The sequence below is a fragment of the Mirounga angustirostris genome, unplaced genomic scaffold (genome assembly GCF_029215605.1).
Source record: "Mirounga angustirostris isolate CCGP_5_RB_7025 unplaced genomic scaffold, mMirAng1.0.hap1 SCAF_9, whole genome shotgun sequence".
In the NCBI taxonomy this organism is placed as follows: Eukaryota; Metazoa; Chordata; class Mammalia; order Carnivora; family Phocidae; genus Mirounga; species Mirounga angustirostris.
This window is the reverse complement of record NW_026991717.1, coordinates 139938697-139959062: the sequence shown is the minus strand read 5'-3', so window position 1 is coordinate 139959062 and position 20366 is coordinate 139938697. Positions and strand designations below refer to the sequence as shown.

The window sequence follows — 20366 nt, the reverse complement described above, 5'->3', positions numbered from 1 at the left end:
AATAATGAAAGGGCCATTCATTGAGAGGAGCGAGAGAGAAGGAATTCTTTGGGGGTCCGGCACTCGAAGCCGCCTATAGAATTCTTTTGCCACAGAGACAACACAAGGAGGCTGGGGGTCCTGCCTTAGAACACAAGCCCCCCAGGTCGGCAATCAGTTTGGCTCGCTGGGCACCCACCTCCCCGTGAGCGGCCCCCTGGCCGGTGCTCACCAGGCCCTCCCACAGGGCTCGCCTGGCCATGTGCTCTGGGTGGCAGCCCCCCACCCTCAGCGACGAGCCCACAGATGTGTCCCCCACACTCCAGCAACTTACGATTTGAACGCTGGAGGGTGCTGGGTCGTGTGTCGAGGGCTCTCCTTCCAAGGAGGATTCCGGACAGTGTCTTCAACTGGAATGAGAGAGCATGGGGTCACTGGGATGGAACCTCACCCAACTAAAGCATGGACTCCCCAACCTTCTAGCAAGTGTGGAATTGGTGAAATCACGCGTTTCTCTTTTCAGCACCCTGGCCCGCGTGCTCACTCACCCCCCAGGCTCCCCACCCAAGCTACAGCTATGGACACAGTAGACGGGTGCAGGCCCAGAGGCGGGGACGTGGCTCCTGCCCCAAGAGCCCTTGGCTGAGTGCTACGCATGGAGCTAAGTGCCGTCTTGTGGAGCCCAAAGATTCAGAGCCACGGCATGAATGAAAGCTGAGCCGGACACCAAAAGGGTGGGGAGAAGACTCCCTGGAAGGGCATCCCACCACGGAGGAAGGGCAGTGCCGAGGCACAGCGCGTGCTCAGGCAGAAGCCCACGGGGCGTGGCGTGAGCGTGGGTAAGACTAGAGTAGTAGGCTCTGGGCCACGGGCTGGGGGCTCTGTAATGGACAGTGTGTCCTAAAACCATGGCGCACATATCAGACGACAGAAGATCGTGGTGCCCGGAGAGGTACCTTCACTTTGATAATTATGTTCACATTTTTTTTTAAAGGTTTTATTTATTTATTCATGAGAGTCAGAGAGAGAGAGAGAGAGAGAGGCAGAGGCAGAGGGAGAAGCAGGCTTCCCGCTGAGCAGGGAGCCCGATGCGGGACTCGATCCCAGGACCCTGGGACCATGACCTGAGCCGAAGGCAGACGCTTAACCATCTGAGCCACCCGGGCGCCCCTTATGTTCACATTTTAATGAGCACCACAAAAAGCTGTGTCCAGGCACATCAAGCCTTGTGTTTCAAGCATTTGCCTTAAAGTTCAAAAAAAAAAAAAGTGAATTCAGTAACGGTAGTTACTGTCAAAACACACAGACTGTACAGGACAAAAGAGGGGACCCAAAGAATGACATGAGCACTGTCATTATCTCATAACGACGCATCCGTGATGGGCTGATCAGTTGTAACAAATGTGCCCCACAACACAAGCTGTTAGTGACAGGAGGAATCGGGGACAGGGGCAGGGATAGGAATTCTCTGTCCTTGCCATTCCCTTTTTCCGGAAACCTAAGGCTGCTCAGGGGGAAAAAAAAAAAAGTCTATTTGTTAAAACAAAACAGATTTTTCTGAGCGAGCTGATCTGGAGCACATGTCCAGTCGAGTCTAGTGAAGGTACGTAGGTGTGGCCAAAATGTGGCCCTGCCACAGCTGAGGTCTAAACAGCGCTGTGAGGTGGGTGAGGGCAGAGCCAGAGGTCGGGGCAAGAGAGGGTGCAGGCAGGGAGCCCCAAGGTAGGACGAGGCCCTCTGCAACTCCCCCTGTCCCGACGTAAGCCCCGTGGGGTCCCCTCCACTGTCTATGCCTCCCAAGACTTGGCCGGGACGCTGTGGGGTACACCTCTTGCTTCCAAATCCTCTTAAAAATTCCTTCCCTGGCCTTGAGCCTCCCAAACCTTGTTTTCCCCCCAACCGGTTGATTTTATAACCAAAAAACCAAAAGTCTTTAAAAAAAAAAATAAATGTTAACCAAACAGTCATAAGCTAGTGGATGACCAAGGGCAGACTCTGGTGATGCACACGCTCTGGGTCCCCCATTTGGAGCTGGATACCACCTGAGATAGTTTCCAGCCCTCCCAGGGAGCCTGTGAGCCCCTGGGGTGGCCCCCTTCTCATGACCACAGTCCTAAGGTGACAATGGGACTCCAGACCCTGAACACACAGTCAGACCCCCCGGCACTGCCACTTCCTGTGGGAATAACGGGGTGGGGGGTAGTATTTGGTGTGTTTAATAGGACCAAGCAAATCAGGTAGCTCGGGGCATCTGTGGGTTTTTTTTCCTGCTTCTGCCCCCGGGGCTCCATGAGCCCCCGGAGCTCCTGACGGCCCCAGATTAACTTTCATGCAGACTCCAAGCTGCTCTGTGAAGACGCAGTGCTGGCCAAGTCGTGCCTTGGTTTCAAAGCTGCGTGCAGCACAGCCCTGGGTCGGCCGTGATCTATGATAACACAGCGCCGGGCTGAGACGGTAACAGATGTGTCGGAGAATATGCAGAGATGAGTCACTGTCTGGAGCCAAAGGAAAACACAGGGATTCCTTACAGGGTCCAGGGAAAGAACCGCCACCTGCATTTGATCTCAGGCCTCCTAAATGCCTGCCCTGAGCTCATGATCCATGCAGGGAGCCCTGGTGGACGCCCCAGAAACATCCTCCATGGCTTCACAGGATTAGCAAAGTCTAGCTCTTGGGGCACCTGGGGGGCTCAGTCGATAAAGCGTCTGCCTTCGGCTCAGGTCATGATTCCAGGGTCCTGGGATCAAGCCCCACATCAGGCTCCTGGCTAGCTCAGTGGGGAGCCTGCTTCTCCCTCTCCCTGCCCCTCCTCCCTGCTTGTGTTCTCTCTCTCTCAAATTAAAAAAAAAAAAAAAAAAAAAATTGAAATAAATTTAAAAAAAAAGAAAAGTCTAGCTCTTCATCTCAAGATTTTAAAAGTTACTCTTTTCTGGAGGCCAAGAGGACCTAACGGTTCTGGCATGCCTTTGGTACACAGAACTTATGGATGTTTAGTGCTAGGAAAGACACAAAAGGATTATTTTCAATCAAATGGTGATTTCCAGAAATAGAGCCCGTAGTTTATACAAATAATCAGCCTCGCCTCAGATCTCATGCTTCCTACCTGTTGAGCAAAGACCACCCTCCTACAACTTCCCTTACAGACACAGGCTCTTTGCAAAGCTAATTTCCTGTACCTTTGTGAAGACCGGGGCCCGGACATTATGGACCCATTTATGAAAATGGGAGAGGTAATTGGGACATCTTTTGAAATCACGTCCCCTCTCTCGCCGGCCCCCATCAGCCCTCTAATTTCAGTTGGCCGGGCCATAGAGGATGTTTACATATGCCTCTTCCTGGAACCTCACTCTCTGCTTCAGGAGTGGGCAATTAGAGAGAATTAGGCCCTATTTGGTGTATGTTTACGGTTAATGGCTGGAGTGGTGGAGGCAGCCTCGGGAAAGGCAGTCGCTGGTCTAATTGAGGCTAGCAATTTCTCGATTCCTCGTTTCAGTTCCCAGGTATTATAACAACCAAGGTCACAAAACAAAGGCTGCAGCCCACTGTGGCAATAACCAGGTGCGGGACCAACCGAGGGCTCTGTGAGCTTATTTACCACGCACATGCCGAAGCACAAAGGGCTAGCTAGAGGCGTCTTGGGACGGGCAGCTGGCACAGGCCTGGTTACCGAGCACTTTTCCAGAAGTTGCCACCCTGGTGGCTTTTTCAGGAAGTTCTCAGCTGAGCGGGCGAGGGCACCAACAGAGGTGTTGCCCAGGGTCTCGGGACCAAAGGGCACGGGGTGAGCCACAGGGGATGGCACGGCCAGCCACACTCTCCTGGGACTGCCGCCACGGGGCCAGTCTCATTACACACCGACCACTCCACAGCCCGGAAAGTTTTCCAGGCTTGGCCGGCGGCCCACCCATTTGGAAAAATGCTCCGTAAAATGCCATCCCGGCCCCGGAGGGCGCAGGCAGCCCCTGGGAGCTAGACTGGGGTGTGAGCGCTGTGGGGATCTTGTTCACAAAAAGCTGACCATGGGGACTCCCTAATGACTGCGACCCCATTGCCCGTGCTGGTCAAGAGGGAGCCAGCCACCGGCAGCAGGTTTCACACCAGGGCCTGCTCTCCGAGATGGGGCACCAGCCCTCTCTGCTCTCTGTGTCCTCTCTAAAGCAGAGGGGGTGGGATGGAAGGGCACCAGCAATCTCTGACCCTCGGACTCTAAAGACCCAGCAAAGAAACAAACCACAGAGGACCACTGAGGCAGCCGGAAGGAAATCCCAGAGCTCCAAGGGCCCTCAGCTGCCCGTGATCCTGCATTGCCCCCTGTTACAGATGGGGAAACTGAGGCCAGAAGGCTAGAGACAGGATCCAAGGTCACACCCAGAGTTGGGGCTAAGCATGGGCTGGAACCAGCTCTCCAAAAGGCCGTGTCCAGAGCACCCATTCAGAATTTTCTTCTCCGACCGACAAGTCCTAGGGAGTGGGAGTGTGCCCTGCTCCCAGCCAGGAGGCTAGTGGGGGCCCAGTCTGGACTCCTAAGGCCTTCCACCCACCACCCCCTCTGGTGAAACAGGGCCCTTGCCTTTCCCAAACTGACATCCCATGCTCCTTCTGCCTTAGAGAATATGCAGAGCTGACAGGTTACTGCCTCCTTTTACAGATGGGGAAACTGAGGCCCAGAAGCCAGCAGCAAGAAGCACCGGCCAAGACTGAGATGGGGACTCCTTCCTCTCACGGCAGGGATTTCTGCCCCAGTTCCCCAGAGGGGCTAGAGCCTCAGGACAGTTGGGGGCCGTGGTGGCGCAAACTCTTTGCCTTCCATCTGGTAGGGTCCCCTTGCCCGGGGCTGCCCCAGGGCCTGTGAGCCGTGCTGACCCCCATCATCCTCCTTAACGGTGAACACCGGCCCCCAGTTTCTTAAGCTGGGAGGAACGATTCTGCCTCCAGTACCAGGCAGGCCCGGAGAATGGGACGGGGCGGGGGCGGGGGGAGGCAGGAGCCACCCCACTGCGGGGCCCGAGGGCTGGCACAGACACGTGGTCAGCCTTCACCCCTCCGGCCCTCCTCCCGGCCCCCTCCCCCCGACCCTGGAGGCCGGTCTCCCCTGGCCGCATCTGCCTGTCTGGCATTCTCTTGGGCATCAGGCCCGGTTTGATCCAATTCTTGTTTACCCGCAGAGGCGCAAGGATTCTTCCTCCTGAGAAACTTGCAGAGAAGCCCTAGAGCCAAGGAGCATGAGCATGTCCAAGGTTGCGCTGAAGGGGCGACTAGTTAACCGTGTCATTGTGCAGCCTCTTGTCTGCGTGGCGCAGCCCCCGACACACACACAAGGAAGGGGCCACCGCGGCCCCCGAGGGAACACACACACACTCTGGTCCAGGGAAGGTGATTGAGCTTTTCTCCTTTTCATCTGAAGAAAAGGCACCTTCTATTGAAAGAATGTATTCACAGGACCTGGGAAAACTCATGTGCACTCAGCCCTCCCGATTATCCCCAGGTGGCTGTTCTCCATGGGGGGCGCCCCCACATTCCTTTCTGCCTGCGCCTTTGTTCAGCCTCAAACGGCCCTGGGAGCTCCCAGGCTAAGAGTCTCCTCCTTAAGCCCCTGCCAAAGACCCTATTCACTGCTCAGAGGAGCCAGGCAAAAGGTGGTGGGCAGCCTTCTCTGCCCAGACCCCCAGGGTGGGGGACTTAAGAACTCTCCATCTGGATTGTTTTTAAGCCCAAAGAAACTGGAGAGCAATTAAGAGACCCACGACTACACCCTCCACCAGCCTCCTCTCCCCTGATTAATTCCCCTCCCACACACATCCCAAGTGAGGGCCCACCCCAGCCTCGGCTCCTCAGCACCTGCTCTGGCCCCTGGACCCTCATGAGCCCGCGACTTGGGGGAAGGGGCAGCTGAGAAGACAAACACAGATATTTCTGGAGACTTTCTCATCAGTCAGTTCCCAAAAGCATGGCTAGAAGGATCAGTTTTCCACAGTGAAGACCGGGGTAAGGGACCGAGTGTCTAAAATCCAGAAGGCACTAGAGATTCCAGGATGTATGGGCTCCTCAAAGATGGGTCTCTCACCCTGGCACAGATGAGGAGTCCCCCCACCAACACTCGCTTCCACTGGATCCAGCTGAACTTGGGACCCCTCTCGATGGTGCTGCTCTGTCCTGCTGGCGTGTAGGGTGCCAGGGCCAGGGGGTGGGGGGACACCTCTGGGGGCAGACCTCCTCCCCCAACAGAGTCCCAAGGGCTCTCTGAATTCTTTCCTGGCTCTGAAACACGGACTCATTCCACACCGAGGACGAGAGCTGCCTCTGCAACAGCCCGTCCCTCAGACTACCCTAAGGGCCCGAATTCTCGAAGCCATGCAGGACTCGGGGCTGCCCCCTTGGAACCAGGTACCATAGAGAGAGCTGTCCCTCCCTCCCTGCCCACACTCCTGTCCCCCTTTCAAAATGGGAACCCCACACTGGAGATGGCCTCGTTTGGGAAGATACAACTCTTGTCCAGAATTTTCCATCTGCTCACACCAGAGATGGGAGACCAGGCGATGCTTCCTTGTTCGCCATTTAGGAGAGAGGACAGGACTCAAAGCAGCAGAGGGAAGGGGGACCGCTCCTGGGACGGACTCACACTGTGTTAAACACGGGTCTTCTAAAAAGAAACTGCCCCCAGAGCTGCAGGCCTTTCTCAATTCCGCTGACAGTGTTGCTCTCTCCGTCGCCCACTGCCCTTTAACCCTTCAGAACCTTAATTTGTCTCCCTCCACACCCCCTTCTGTGTAAAGCCGCCTTCTTCTTTTCAAGGAAAAATTCATTAGCAAGCTCATTAAAGATGGGTCGATTTTTTTTCTCTTTCTGGAAGTCAGATTGCTCACAAAAAACACATTGAAGTTACTTCATGTAAACGAATAAGAAACACATGCATCATGTTGCCCTTAAGTCTTGCCAGGTTTTGGACATTATTTGGAGAAATGTGCTTGGAAATGCTTTTGGGGTTTGAATCACAAGTCAGGAGGCACGAGGTCAGGGGCCCTGAAAGCTGCAGTGAGGCCCCCCAAGCAACCTGCAAGTGGGGAAACACGGGGCCGAGGGGGCACTCTGTGTCTTTCCATGAGCACAGAGGCTGAGCTCTGCTCTGGGCTCCATTTCCCACCCACCCAGGGGGAGTCCAGTGGGATGGGAGCGCCAGCTTCTAGACAAGACCACCATCTCCTCCACACATCTGTGCCCTCCTGGAAGCATCCAGCTAGAGGCAGGCCCTGGGGACCAGCCTTGCTCGTAACAAATGGACAGAGAAACCCCTCCCGCCACAGTGACAGGGCCCTCTGCCCTCTGTTGGGCCCGTCAGGGGCTCCTACCCACCCCTTACTGCTCAGGGATGGGCCAATCCCTCCAAAAAAGAATTGTCCTAAAAATGATCATTTCTTTTAACACTTAAGAACGCCTGGGATGTTCGACTACAAGGCTGATTTATGATGTTCTGTTTTAACTCCTTTAATTGAGAAGAATACTTGATCTAGTCTTTATTTTCTGCTTAGTGACACACAAAACCCAAAATACGTGTGACACACAAAAACATCTATTTGCCTGAGACGGAACACTCACAAGTGTACCTGAAATAGAACTAGGCCCAAAGAGACCCCATCCCACACTGCGGTGGAGGATGAGGGGCAGGGGGCTGGCAGGGGCTGGGGCGAGCTGGACACCTGCCTTCACCTTGACTCTGGCCCTCAGCTCAGCCCACCTTGAGGGAGCGCTGAGATGTCCCTCCGGAAGAATCCAGAAACCACGGGCACTTGGCTCAGACTAGCTATGCGGATCCGTCTGGCAAGCTCCGGATGCGACCCCCCCCGCCGCCCCTCCCAGACCTGCATCCTGTCCTATGTAAACCTTCCTTCCTAGGCCTCTCTCTCTGCCACGTCACTCTGCTTGCAATGGCTCAGCAAATGCCAGCTACGGAGTAAATATCACAGGGCAGAGCCTTCCTGGGGCCCCTCCTTGGATTCAGCCCTGGGCACACACTCCCCGCCTCAAGGCAGCCTGACTAGCTCTCCAGGGAACAAAAACAAGCAGGCAAAAGACAACGGTCCCCAGGTTCAGATACCTCCGGCCCCTTGCTGTCTACACTGACGGGTTTTGTTTAAAAATAATATCCACACCCCATCTCCCTTTCAGTGGAGAAGGGCAGGGCAGACCTGGCTCTGAAACCGCTGTGGGATGAAAGGGCATTACGGAAGCTGAGTTAGAAACCCAGGACTGCGCGGGGAGCGCGGGGGTCTGCAGCACCAGGAGGAGGGGCCCCCTGCTCTGTTCATCGCCTGCCCTCCCACAGACCCTGCATGTGGGCACCAAAGGGGACGCTGGCATCTGGCCCAAGGGCACTGGGGGACCCACCCGAGTCTCCATCAATGTTTGTGGGCTTGAGTTAGCCTCACCAGGCCATTCCCCATCTCCCACCCGGACCACCCCAGGAGTCTAACTGGCCTCATCCATCACCCCAGTGGCTACCCCAGGAGCACTGGACGAGAGGCCCCACAGGCACAGAGCTGGCCTCGCTAGCCCGGCCCCCTGCGCTGTCGGCTCCTGGCACCCAAAAAAGGAAAGTGCCCTCAGCCGAGCTTCCTTCACTTCCTGTCCACCTTGCTTAGCTGCCACAGGGGCCACGTAACTGCGTGGGAACCCCCAGGGAACCCCTCTAGACCCTCCGGTCCTTGAAGCAAAGCTGGCTTTAGGCACCCCAGGAGAGCCCCAGCCCTGAGCCCCCATGGCTCCATCCATGCGTCTTGAATCAGTAAAGCACAGATAAACAAATGACTCGTTCTGGCGTGAACTGTGTGGCTGTAATCCTCTGCTTTCTTCTTCTCTACCATTACTGATTTTATTTAAACAGACCCAAACATTCCCATCTCATTGCAATTTCAGGGGTGAGGAAAAGGGGCCAAGAGAAGAACTCACTCAAAACCACTCTGTGATTAAAGGACATTATCAAAGCCTGGTGTGTGAGAACCCAGCACTCTCACGAGGGCTGACATTGCGTTGGCTTTCAGGGAGAAAGGCTTTCTACAGACAGACAAGCTTTCCCATTTCCACGTCTCCATGCTGGCCCTCTGGCCAGGCCTCGGAGACCAGAGAGGGCAAATGCACCATTCTTCATTTCATTCACGTGCCTAGCAAAGCTGCACGGGGGACCTACTGCGTGCCTGGCCTGAGTTGGTTCTCGCCAGAGTTGTGGACACCCCTCACTTACCGTGCCTGGCCCACAGCATGCCACTGCCCAGGGTGGGCCCCACCCATGCTGGCTCCATGTGGCCACAATCCTGGCTCCAGGCAGCTTGCAGACCCCGAGGCCGCGGGGTTGGTGAAGATTCACTCTTGGTAGTGGCCCCCTCCCCAGGCGAAATGTATATATTCTTGAATAGAGATGTGTGAGCTGAAACTAATGAGATCCTGGTGTCCCAAGAAAGCAAGAAACTCACCCCAAACCAGGAGGAAGTGGAGAGGCACGGGGCTGGGCCTGAGATGTCAGGCAACGGGCAGCAAGGCAGGCTCGGTGGTGCAGGCCAGTGGTCCTCCGGGGGCTGCTTCAGCCTCTTCCATCTGGTTCTTCGGCCGGCCCCAGCCAGGTCGCAGCCGGTGTGCCCAGGACAGGGCTGACCTGCAGGAGAGGCAGGAAATCAGGACTACGACAAGGCTAGCACTCCAGAAGAGCTATACACACACACACACACACACACACACACACACAAGAAAAGGCATCGAGCCCAGTCTCACCTGCAGCGTCGTTTTTGGTGGAAGGAGGTGGCTCGTGGAGATGAGCAATGACATGAAGAGGTGAAGGAGAGGCAACGGGCCTAGACGGCAGCCCCCGCACCAGCCGTGAGGCCTGGGGCACGGCAGAGCCCAGGACTCACAGGCAAAGGCTGTGGCTAACACCCAGTGGGACAAGACAAGAGGTCTGGGGGGATGGGGAGGGGCAGGACAGAAGTCTGGCTGCAGCCGTGGTCGCTCCCCCCCACCACGGGAGGAGGCATCCGAGGATGGTTGGGGGAGGTGGCATGCCAGCAGGGGCCCGTCCCATGGGCACTGGGGACCAGTTGTCTGACTGCACAGGGAAAGGGGCTCCTTAGGCTGGAGGAGGGGCATTTGGACCCAACACAAGGCCCAGAGGCAAGCAAGCGGGAGATGGAGGAGGAAGCAGGCAGGGCCAGGTAACCACAGGTGTGGGCTCAGCAAGGAAAACCAACCAGCTAGGCAGAGGGCTGGACAGCTGAGGTCCAGAGGGTCAGGAGCCCAGTGATTCGGGCAAGGAGAAGGGGTATGTAGGTCAGGCCAGGCGACAGACTACGGCAAGCAGAGCTGCAGGTGGGTCAAGCGGGCCACCAGACAGAGCGGAGCAGGTGGGCAACCAGGCGGAGGTAGAGCCTGCAGAGCTCCCTGGAGGTTCCCAGCCATCGCCTGGGCTGCAGAGGGGCTAGATTTAGTCCCAGGCGGAGGAAGGCATCGTGGAGGGAGAGCTCCAGGCCACAGACCCCAACTCAAGAGGGAGACCCTTGTGGCCAGAGCCCGAGGGGCACCCACACCACAGCGGTTCCTGTGCCCCTGCCTCAGTCCTGAGCTGTAGGGCAGGGGGCCAGGGCAGCCATCAGCACTCAGCCACGGGATGGGGATGGGGGTCGGAGGCAGAGGGGGCAGGAGGGAGCAGAGCCCTGGTGATGTACAGCTTCAAGTGAGCTCCAGGGTTTAAATTAAAGGTCACGGGGGCCAACTGGCCCAAGGGAGGCAGACCAGGCCGACCCCTCACACCCCTCTGCCGGCCTTCTCCACAGAGCCGGAGACCACTGCTCCAGCACAGGACACAGCATGAGGCCGCCCTCAGCGGAAGCCACCCCCCGGCCAGCCCTCCCGGGGAGGCAGAGGCCATCAAGGGACACGCTAAGGGATGCCGGGCCGAGCCGGGGCCGGGCCGTGGGCTCGCTCAGTAAGGATCAACTGTTGGATGACGGGATGGACGCCTGAGTGAATGAAGGGGCAGGACCAGCAAAGCCCAGCTCAAATGGGGCTGGGAGTGGAGCGATGCCCACTCCCCGTCAGTGAAATGAAATCCACCCTCCACCCTTGCCTAAAGCTCCTCGGTCCCCAAAGACTACCGTCTAGCATCACAAGTATGGCGGTTCCTTCATGGACTCACCTGCCCAAACAGACATCCCACATACTCTTACTGAACCCCACTTTGTGCCAAGCTGAGGCTGGGGCATCCAGAGGCATGGGCTGGCCTAGGGCACCCCCAGAGGACCAAATCAGGAAATGGTGATGAAAGGAGGGGAGGAGGAAGGGGGTGGAGAACAGAGGTGGGCAGTAAAAGCAGAAAAACAGAAACTCAGAATTGTGGGGTGGGGGCATCTCCTGGCCTCACGCATTCTCTGCTTTTCCACCTGGTGAAGCCACCTCTTCCTAGAACTATCCAGAGCCTCCAGGATTGATTTAATGAAGGATGTTGAGACCAGTGGGTTCTGGGAGCCAGGGGGCTCACGCAGGAAGCCAGGCTGGACCCCTGGGCTGGAAAGTGTGGGGAGCAGGGGGGTCCTGTGTGCACAGGCAGAAGAGAGCGATGTCCTTCCCAGGCATAGAAGGGATGCGGTAGAAACAAGGGGGCAAGTGACAACAGGCCACCCCTATACTCAAGGGAGCAATTAGCTCAGACCCCTCTGCTGGTGGCCTCAGAAAAGCCTAAGAAGACTGCCTAGTTTCCAGAAACCCAAGCAGGAGCAGAGTTGGGGGAGAGGATTTTTGTCAATGCCAGGCACTCGGGGTGAATGGGTACACAATGGAATGAGTACAAAACCCCCAAGATCCTGGCCAACCAATGCCTTCCACGGCCTTCCCAGGTTCTTAGATGCTGGCATATTAATGACTTGGGGGCCTGTATTTTAATTACTGTTTATCGGAGAAAAGGTCTGTGGTTAACTTTTTCCTATTTAAAATTAAGTCCTCTCATTTAGAAACACCAGGAACTGCTCTATCATGTTACTCTCCAATAACTACAGAGTGGGGTAGGCTTTGGTGGGATCCCTAACTTCAGAGGTGCTCATCCTTACCAGTCTCCTCACCCAGGCAACATCTGGGTCACCTGGACATCCTTTGACATGGTTAAGGTGCCTGACAAGCTGGGTTTGCAGAGTTGAAAAGAGCAAGCTTAACTCTGAGCCATGATGCCAGAGTACCTTTAACCAACAGAGAATTTGTGGGCCTCCTCCCTTCTCCCACCATTTTCCATTTGGCTGAAGGTCTGGCTAGAGTCTGTTGATTAACTGGGAGTGATCTAATCTTGACTGATCGGCCTTGGGGTGAGAAAAACCCAGAACTTGGGACACAGAAGGGCAGGTTTCAGACTTGGGGGGCTACCTGCTCTAAAGATATCGATGGGCTCTGGGGCATCCAAAGATCAGGACAGAAGCTTGGGGTGGGGGCGCAATTCCACTGGGGCAAAGGGCATATGGGGGAGGGAGATAAGGAACAGGTAAAAGCAGGGACTATGGGTTCTGATGCCAGATCGGAGTCGTCCCCTCTGTGCACTTGGCGAGTGATCCCGACAAATCGCTGGCCCTCTGACACTCAACGCTCAGCAGTATGTCGGAGCCAAATGTGAACCGCAAACCTTGCAGTTCCGTTGCGGGGGCGGGAGGGGGGCCTCTGGGACACCAATATCCATCTGTTTCTTGACCGGGATGGGCCATTCCATGGGTGCTGGCCTTGGGATAATTCCATGGGTTCTCCAGGTAGATTATTAAGTTTTTAATGATCAGTGAGTCCTGAAATAGGTCAGGTGCGTGCTCTAGTAGGAAACGCGCACGCCCATTCCCGGGCTTTTTGGAGACTGAATCCAGGAGGCATGGAGCGCCTGGACCATGCGACATCTGTGTGTAGTACAGTCGAACAAAGGAACTTTCTGCAAAGCAGCCCTATCTGCGGCAGGCTTCCCAAAGCGGCCTTCAACTTTCAACCCCACTCAATGGACCCCTCACTGGGACAGAGGCAAAGACTTAAATGAGGAGCAAATGAAACCCAGGCTCCAGCCCCAGAATTAGAAGTGTGGCCTAAGCACTGGTCGCCCCCGCCTGCGGACGCCAGTTCACCTCATTATGATAATCAGTGTGTTTTTCCTTCACAGACAAAGAAGGGCTCCTTATGAGACGAATATTGGAATCCAGCAGCTACCTCATTAACGTCTGCAGCCTCTTCCTTGACAAGGCCCAAGATTAGCCCTGTGTTCATTAAGGGGAAAGGGCGGAAAGTGGAATAAAACTGAAAACCACAGCTGGGGGGGGAGGGGGAGGGCGCTTTCTGTGGGCCATTCATCCGCTGAAAGGCTGCGTGTACCTTCGGGACTTAATCACCAGCAAGGGGGGCTGGGGAGGGTTTAACCAGGATGCAGGAGGTAAAGAGGTTAAACTTGATAGAAGGAGTTAAAAACTCAAAATGGGGCAATTTGATTTGAAAGCTTCCTGGGATTTGTCACTGGGATAATCAATTTAAAACCTTTTTCCTGTTTACTTTCTTTTAGCCGGACCCGACCCAAGAGGAAACCTTTCTCTGGATGGGTTTTTGGTAGATTTCAATATTTTCTAAGTCTCCCTTCCCCACTTTTTGGGGCCTCTAGTGTCTTTTCTTACTGTTTTTTTTTTTTTTTTCTTTTTCTTTCTCTGCTACTCTTCCCCCACCGCCGCCCCCCATGTTTTTCTTCCCTCTTTGGTTCTCCCCGTGGGAACTTAACCTGCCAGAAAAGCTGATGGGGACTCCGGTTTTCTCATGAACATTTTATTGACCTTATTTCAAGTCCCTCAACTAGTGTCTGGTTCTTACCTGCAACACATCCCACCTGACCTGCCAGGTAAAGATTAGTAACCCTATTCCAGAACTGAGAAAAACATGGCTTGGAAAACCTGACTAACCCCAAGGCCTCAACACCAGGTGGTTCAGCCAGGCCTCAAACCTGGCAAGATGGTAAGACGGTAAGAGGCAGGCTCCCAGACAGGAGAGCTGTGGATACTCCAGTTCCTAGGAGAAACTAAGAATGAGGGAAGCCAGGAGCAGGTGATTCTGTGAAGCATCTGGGGAGTATATGTCAACAGGAGGGAACCAGAGCCGAAAGCCCTGTGAGGGCCAAGAATGAAAATGTGTCCGTGTGTCCGTGAGCCGGAAACGTGTCCAGAGTTAAGCGACAGAAAAGTCATTACCTGAGGTAGGGTCGTTCGACGGAGCAGAACAAGTCAGGAAGCAGTGGGTTGAAGAGGAAATTGGAGGTGAGGAAGGAAGACAGCAAGTGTAGACAGGCCTTTCGAGAAGCTTGGCTGCGAAAAGGAAAGAGACAGGCTGTAGTGGCTGGAAAGGAGGTCGGGGTGGGGGGGCCTTGGGAGGCTCCCTGCTGTGGAGAGAGCAAAGTTAGGAATTGAGAGGGAAGAACTGGTGGCGGGAGGGACAGGTAGGTCTGAGACAAGAGGGGCCAGCGCAGTGGACACCTCTTCCTTCACTACCCAAGAGGGGGCGGGGGTGGCAAATGTGCCGTGGGACCCCAGTCGGAAGAACACCTTGATGGCCTCTATTCCCTTTGGAGGTGGCAGGCCAGCCCCGGGGTCGGGACAGGGAGTTGTGAGGTTCAAATGAATCCACGGTTGCAAAAGGCCTTTGCGGACTGCAAAGGGAGACATAAATGTTCACTGTAATTACTCACTGGTAGCAGGACGCTCAATTGTACGGCCCACTCAAACCTCACCGGGGCCTGGATTTTCACTGACCATAAATTATGCGTCCTTACATTAAGGATGTAAAAACCAGTGGTAAAAGCTCCTGCCAGCCCCTGGAAGACAAAAGGTTCCCTCCTAATAGCCTGGATTAACTCAAAGCAGCTCTCCGCCCACTTCATTTGTCACCTTCCAAGTCACCCTTCCACCTTCTATTTGCCACATAATCCAATCAGCCCCTTTCAGATGCCCAGGAGCTATTGTCTCCATCGAGCGGGGCTTCTCTATAGCGGCCGGAGTTGTTTTTGTCTTGTCCGGACAAAACTGGTTGGCTTAAAAGGGGACGAAAGAAAGTGCGGGTCGAATGAGGACCCCAATTAGCTTCCAGGAGACTGTTTTCATCATCTTTGGATCACATACCAGGCCTGGAGTGCTGGGCATATTGTCGGAGTTCCAGAAAATGTTTGTTGAATTAATTCTGCTTTTATTTACTCTGGAATTTATTTATTGAGCGCAAACACACACAGCACCTACTGGGTGCCGTTATTACTGAGGGAGAATGGGGTTGGGCATGTGCACCATGAGGCGCTAACCCCGGGAGTTAAGTATCTAGCAATTTCCACAGCGATTTACAAAGCACTTTCATAGTGGTTACATCATTTGGTCTTCAAAAGCGCCCCATGGGGTACATAAATGCGGGTGCTTTTTTCTTCTTCTTCTTCTTTTTTTTTAAATCCCCATTTAGCCCATGAAAGGGACTGGGGCTTGGAGAAGTTAAGTGACTTGTTTAAGGTCACACCATCATTGAAAGGTGGAACCAGCACATGGCACCCGAACTGGGGCCACCCAGGCCCCCGAGACCACACTAGACAGCTGGGATTTCAAAGAGGCTATCCCACTGTCAAATGCCTGATTGGAAATCAAAAGGCTCTTAGTAGAACTCTGGGCCGGGGGGGTGGTGAGGGGCAACCACAAGGGCACCCAGGGTCCAACTTGGACCTCTTCTCTTGCCAACAATGTGACAAAACACTTACACTCCTCCAGCCTCAGTGTCCCTGCTGTGAATGTGAATGTGTCCTGTGCCATGGGAGGGGGCACTTGCTTCTCCTAAGTCCTCTTTCCCCCGCCACCCCCGACCCTTTTAAAATCCCCCCAAATCAATGTCGAACCCATTCTCATCTGTAAATTGAGGCTGCTTCGTGCATAGGTATGCACGACATGGAAATAAGACACTCGTAGAACATAGAAAGTGTTCTGGAAATGACCACATGCAAGATTCATGTTCCTACTCAGGTCAGCCCAACGCCCATCTTGGTGGACCCCTACCTGCTTCAAGGAGAGCCCCGCAGACAGGGGCTGCCTGGAGTGCTGCGGGAGAATAAACGAGAAGCATGAGACGAGAGTGACAGGGGTGGGAAGGGACTGATCTACCAGACTTTTTTCACCAGACATTTGCTGACCACCAACTCTACGCCCAGCGCTGCCTGAGGCAGTTTTATCTCATTCAATACTCACAACAACCCTGGGAGGCTGCTCTTCTTGTCCCCGTTCCCCAGAAAGAACAGGGAGATCTGAGAAGAGGTGGGGATGCCCTTGGCAGTTCGGTAGCATGGCGTCCAGGGCTCATGCTCATTCCAGAAGCCCACCCTGGGCCTTGGAATTGCCAGTGAGATGCTGGTGGAGCCCTTGGCCCAGGTCCCCCTCCTGAGAAGTTCCCAAAGGGATCCTTCTGTTCAGGACATCAGACAGGCAACAACAGGGTTGTCATCGGAGAGAGACTGACAACTCCTTGGGGAGGGAAACACTCCAGGTCACTGGCACATGAACACAAGCAGAGACTTAGAGGAAAGTATTCACAGCATCAAGGCATAAGCATAGCAAAGGCCAGGGGTTAATGACCGATGCCCCCTCACTAGGGCAATGGTTCAAGCATTCAGCCAAGAGGGAGAGCTGGCTGGTCGGATCTGGTCCTCTTCATCCTCCATCATCCTCGTCCCGGGGGCTCTCTGCCAGTGGCTGCTTTGTATGCGGGTGCCATCCAGGGGTCGGAGCTCCTAGTGTCCTCTGCAATTGATCAAAGGTTAGAGGACCCACTTAAAAGCCCAAGTCTAGGTAGTAATTAAAATTTAAATCAATTAATTACAACTAAAACTAATTAGTTAATATTTAAAATGGTCTTTTCATTGCTAATGGGTCTGGGGGTGGTGCAAAGAGGGTGGCAGGGGTGGGGATTCTGCCCGTCAGTTTGGGTTATACACTGCCACAAAGAGGGACTGAGGTACCATCAGGTGGAGGTGAGCAGCAAGCACCTTGGCAGCAGCGTGGCATCGAGAGGTGGTCCTTGAAGACAAGGAGGTGAACGGATGATGTCATCCCTGAAGAGACCCTATGGCATGGGAAGGGGGCCGGATTAGAAACCATCTTGATGACCTCTAACGGTCAGCACAGGAACAGCAGAGAGAGGGAGGGGGCAGTCAGAGAGAGAGGGAGGGAGCTGTGGGAAAGAGGGGGTAGGAGGAGGGAGGAGTTAGGAGGGAAGAGGGAGGGGCATGGAAGGAAGAGGAAGGGGAGGGGGAGGAGGGAGGAGGGAAGGGGAGAGAGGAAGGGGAGGGGAAAAGAGGGATGAGGAAAACGAAAGGGGAGGGGGAAGAGGAGAAATGGGAGGGGCAGAAAGGAAAGAGCTGAAAAGGGGAGGAGGGAGAGAAGTGGGAGGGGGTAAGGAAGACTTGATTGACAGGGCACAAGTGTCAGCTGGGTGCGCATGCGCAACCTGAGGCCAGGCCTAGCGGGCCAAGAACCATTTGCAGACACAGACCGCTAGGGGGCGCGCGGCCAGCACCCAAGGACTCAGGAGCACAGCCACCTGCGGCGTGCGCGCGCGCGCCCCTGCAGCGCCTGGCCCGCAGCTGCCAGGGGCACAGCTGGCATAGAATGGGCGGGGGGGCGCGCAACAGGTCTCAGGCTGGGTTGCGGGGAGGCCACAGCCCACACCAGCACATCGCGCAGGGCCGCTATGTCCCCGAAACACCACACCCGCCATCGCATGCCAGAATCCACCTGTGGACATCGAGCAGCGCCCCCCAAAACATGTCCAAGGGCCCTTCAGCACCCCAACTATGGGGGTCACCCTGCATCAGAGAGACACATAAGGCTATCAAGAAGGCACTCTCCGTAGGATCTTTCCAGAACACGATTCCACTTTTAATAAGTAAAAACACAGAAATCTTGGCTGTGACCTTCGGTAAGTCCCCTTAAACATAAATTAATTAAAATTATAAAGGCCCAGTTCTCGATACACTGTCTTCACTCATTTGTGTGGTCTTTGGACACATGATACAAAACAGTATCGCTAAAAAATAATATAAAGTCAGCCAAAACCACCTAAAATCATCCAGAGCACCATCGACCCCCCACCCCCTCCCACCGCGCAATCTCATCTCCCTTCTTGGCCACAACAAGAATTTTAAGACCTCGCACGATGACACCTAATTAACAATTTTACGACCCCTTCATCCTGCTCAAATGAGCCATACCTTCCTAAGACCCCCCCAAAACCAAAACCGACTAAGATAAACTAATCTGCGTCCACGCTCTTCCACGACACCCTAAGTCACACAGCCAGTGCGAATCACCGCATCTCTGCCCAGCGTGAATGCTCCAGCCGCTCCCCAGTGAAGCCCCGGATCTTAAAACATTTCCCCCTCAGGTAAATGAATCCAGAATTCTCCAGTAAATCCCGCGCTCGACCCCCTCCAGCAGAAGAACAAAGGCCACCTCCCCTCGCCACCCCGCCCCCCAAAATTCCGCAGTGCCACCGGCGCCCTCTGGCGGCCAGCAAGAGAACTTTCCAGAAACCTGCCACGTAGCAACCCGCTCGCGCCCCCCCCCGCCAGCCCGCCGGCCCAGAGTGGGGAGGGGGCGGCGTGGGGGGGCTTGACAGGGACAAAGGAAATGGCAAAAGACGACTTTATCAAAAGTCAAAAGCCCGCAACATGTCAGAATCTTCTAGCGACCATCACGCGATGCTAAAAAGACCCCCGACCCCCAATTCCCAACTCCCAGCGCCTGGACAACCCCCAACACGCCCCCTTTTCCGTATTTCTCTCTTCCCTCTTGATTAGCCTCCCCCAGCCCCAAGGACATGGCCTTCTCTCCACCCCAACCCACCCCCCTGCTTCTATTCTGCCAGTGCCCCCAATGACTTGACCCTCCCCCCAGCCGCCCTTCTCTACGGAACTGATCCTAGGGGGCTTCTGATGGATCTGCACTTGGGCGCCATATCTCTCCACTATTAAAGTGACTGATCGGGGGCAACCAGATGATAGCAGTTAGCAATTTTACTCTAAATTTTGCCTGGAGTCTGCTCTGCACTAAACCCGTGTATTTGGATTCGCAATCCCTTGCGGTCGGGAACCTGTACTCCTCACGCCTACGGGCCACCAAGAACCTAGCCAAAAATTAGGGGGGAAATCTACCTGGGAGACTCTTCTTTTTAGGTGCCTTCCCCCCCCCCCCAACTCGTGGGGCATGCAAAATGCACCCGCCGCCATATCTCCCACCAACCGTGATTTTAAAGGTGGCTTCGAGGACAGAAAATCAGGGTTTTGGACCCCAGTGACTGCGGTACACGGGATTCTGACAAGGACCTGATCGGATTCCTCCCCCTGGTCTTCATTTAAGCCCCTACCACCCAGCCTACCCTCAAGCTAAGGGCTGGACAAGAAAAGGGCCCTGATTCCCCCACACACACCCCAGGAAAATGTGCCTCGAGATCTTCCTGCCGGACAGAATTTCATCGCCGACACTCGGGGACCAGGCGAGGTGGCCGCCTTCGAGAGAAGGTCCCCGGCGTCAGTCATCGGCATGTCCAGGAGGACAGAGCCCAACCTCGAAGGGGTGTCGTCTTCGATTTGCACATCCTTTCAGGCAAGGATGGCCAACCACTCACCAGGTGGGGAGATTCTCGCGTGGGCGCCCCGCTTATTCCCGAGGAGCTGCGGCCAAGGCCAGCGGGCCAAGGCGCGCTCCATCTCAGCTCTCCGCCGTCTGCGCTAGGGGCTGGCTGGGTGGGGTTTATATGGAGGCGCAGAAGGGGTGGTCTCTGACGTCAGCGCATTCTGCTGCAATGCGCTCATTTCTCCAAAAGTGATTGGCCGGAAAAATGAGCCCCCCAGATTCTATGACAAATTGCTCTAGCCGCACCCAGATTGCAGCAAAGAAGGGAGGAAAAAAATCTGCCGCAGTGCCCCTCGCCGCCATGACCAACACCCTGTGTTCGCTGGTGCTTTTTCCCGACGCGAGACCCGCTCGCCGAGCGGGGCGATCTGTCCGCACGATTTGCTGGGAGAACGGAACCGGGGATGGTTTTCCTCAGGCGGGCCGAGGGTAAAGCTGGGGCGCTGGGGGCAGCAGATCCCACACCTGAGTATTTCGGAACCTCTACCAGAGGATGCGGCTTAGGGAAAGAAAATGATGCTTTCTGCTTATTGTTCCGGAAAAAAAAAAAAAAAAAAAAAAAAAAACGCCCCGAGCAAGATAACCAGTACCCAAATGTAAGTCAGCGGCTGTCACCCCCTTTTAGCCCACCCGTCCATTTCTGATTGGTTATCTTTGACATGGAAGCCTCCGCGCAGCATTGCATCTCCGAGTCAGAAAAAAAAC

The 20366-nt window shown here is 55.0% G+C and overlaps 1 protein-coding gene across 6 annotated transcripts in view; it reads right to left on the bottom strand.

The window, feature by feature from the left end:
• LOC123861921 (uncharacterized) overlaps positions 1-19755 on the bottom strand; it is a 34500-nt gene extending 14745 nt beyond the window's left edge. For 2 of the 6 annotated variants that reach the window (XM_064571582.1, XM_064571584.1), the window contains exons 1-6: positions 19654-19755; positions 17015-17091; positions 16032-16769; positions 14202-14315; positions 9444-9622; positions 314-389 (exon numbers count right to left, since the gene is read on the bottom strand). In XM_064571582.1, the coding sequence (XP_064427652.1) occupies positions 314-389; positions 9444-9622; positions 14202-14315; positions 16032-16098 (436 nt within the window). In that variant the 5' untranslated portion in view covers positions 16099-16769; positions 17015-17091; positions 19654-19755. Of the gene's footprint in view, positions 1-313; positions 390-9443; positions 9623-9738; positions 16770-16987; positions 17092-19653 lie in introns of all 6 variants that reach the window. The other 4 variants (XR_008508177.2, XR_006795153.3, XR_010405325.1 and 1 more) reach the window with 4 other exon arrangements.
• Between the last annotated feature and the right edge of the window lie 611 nt (positions 19756-20366).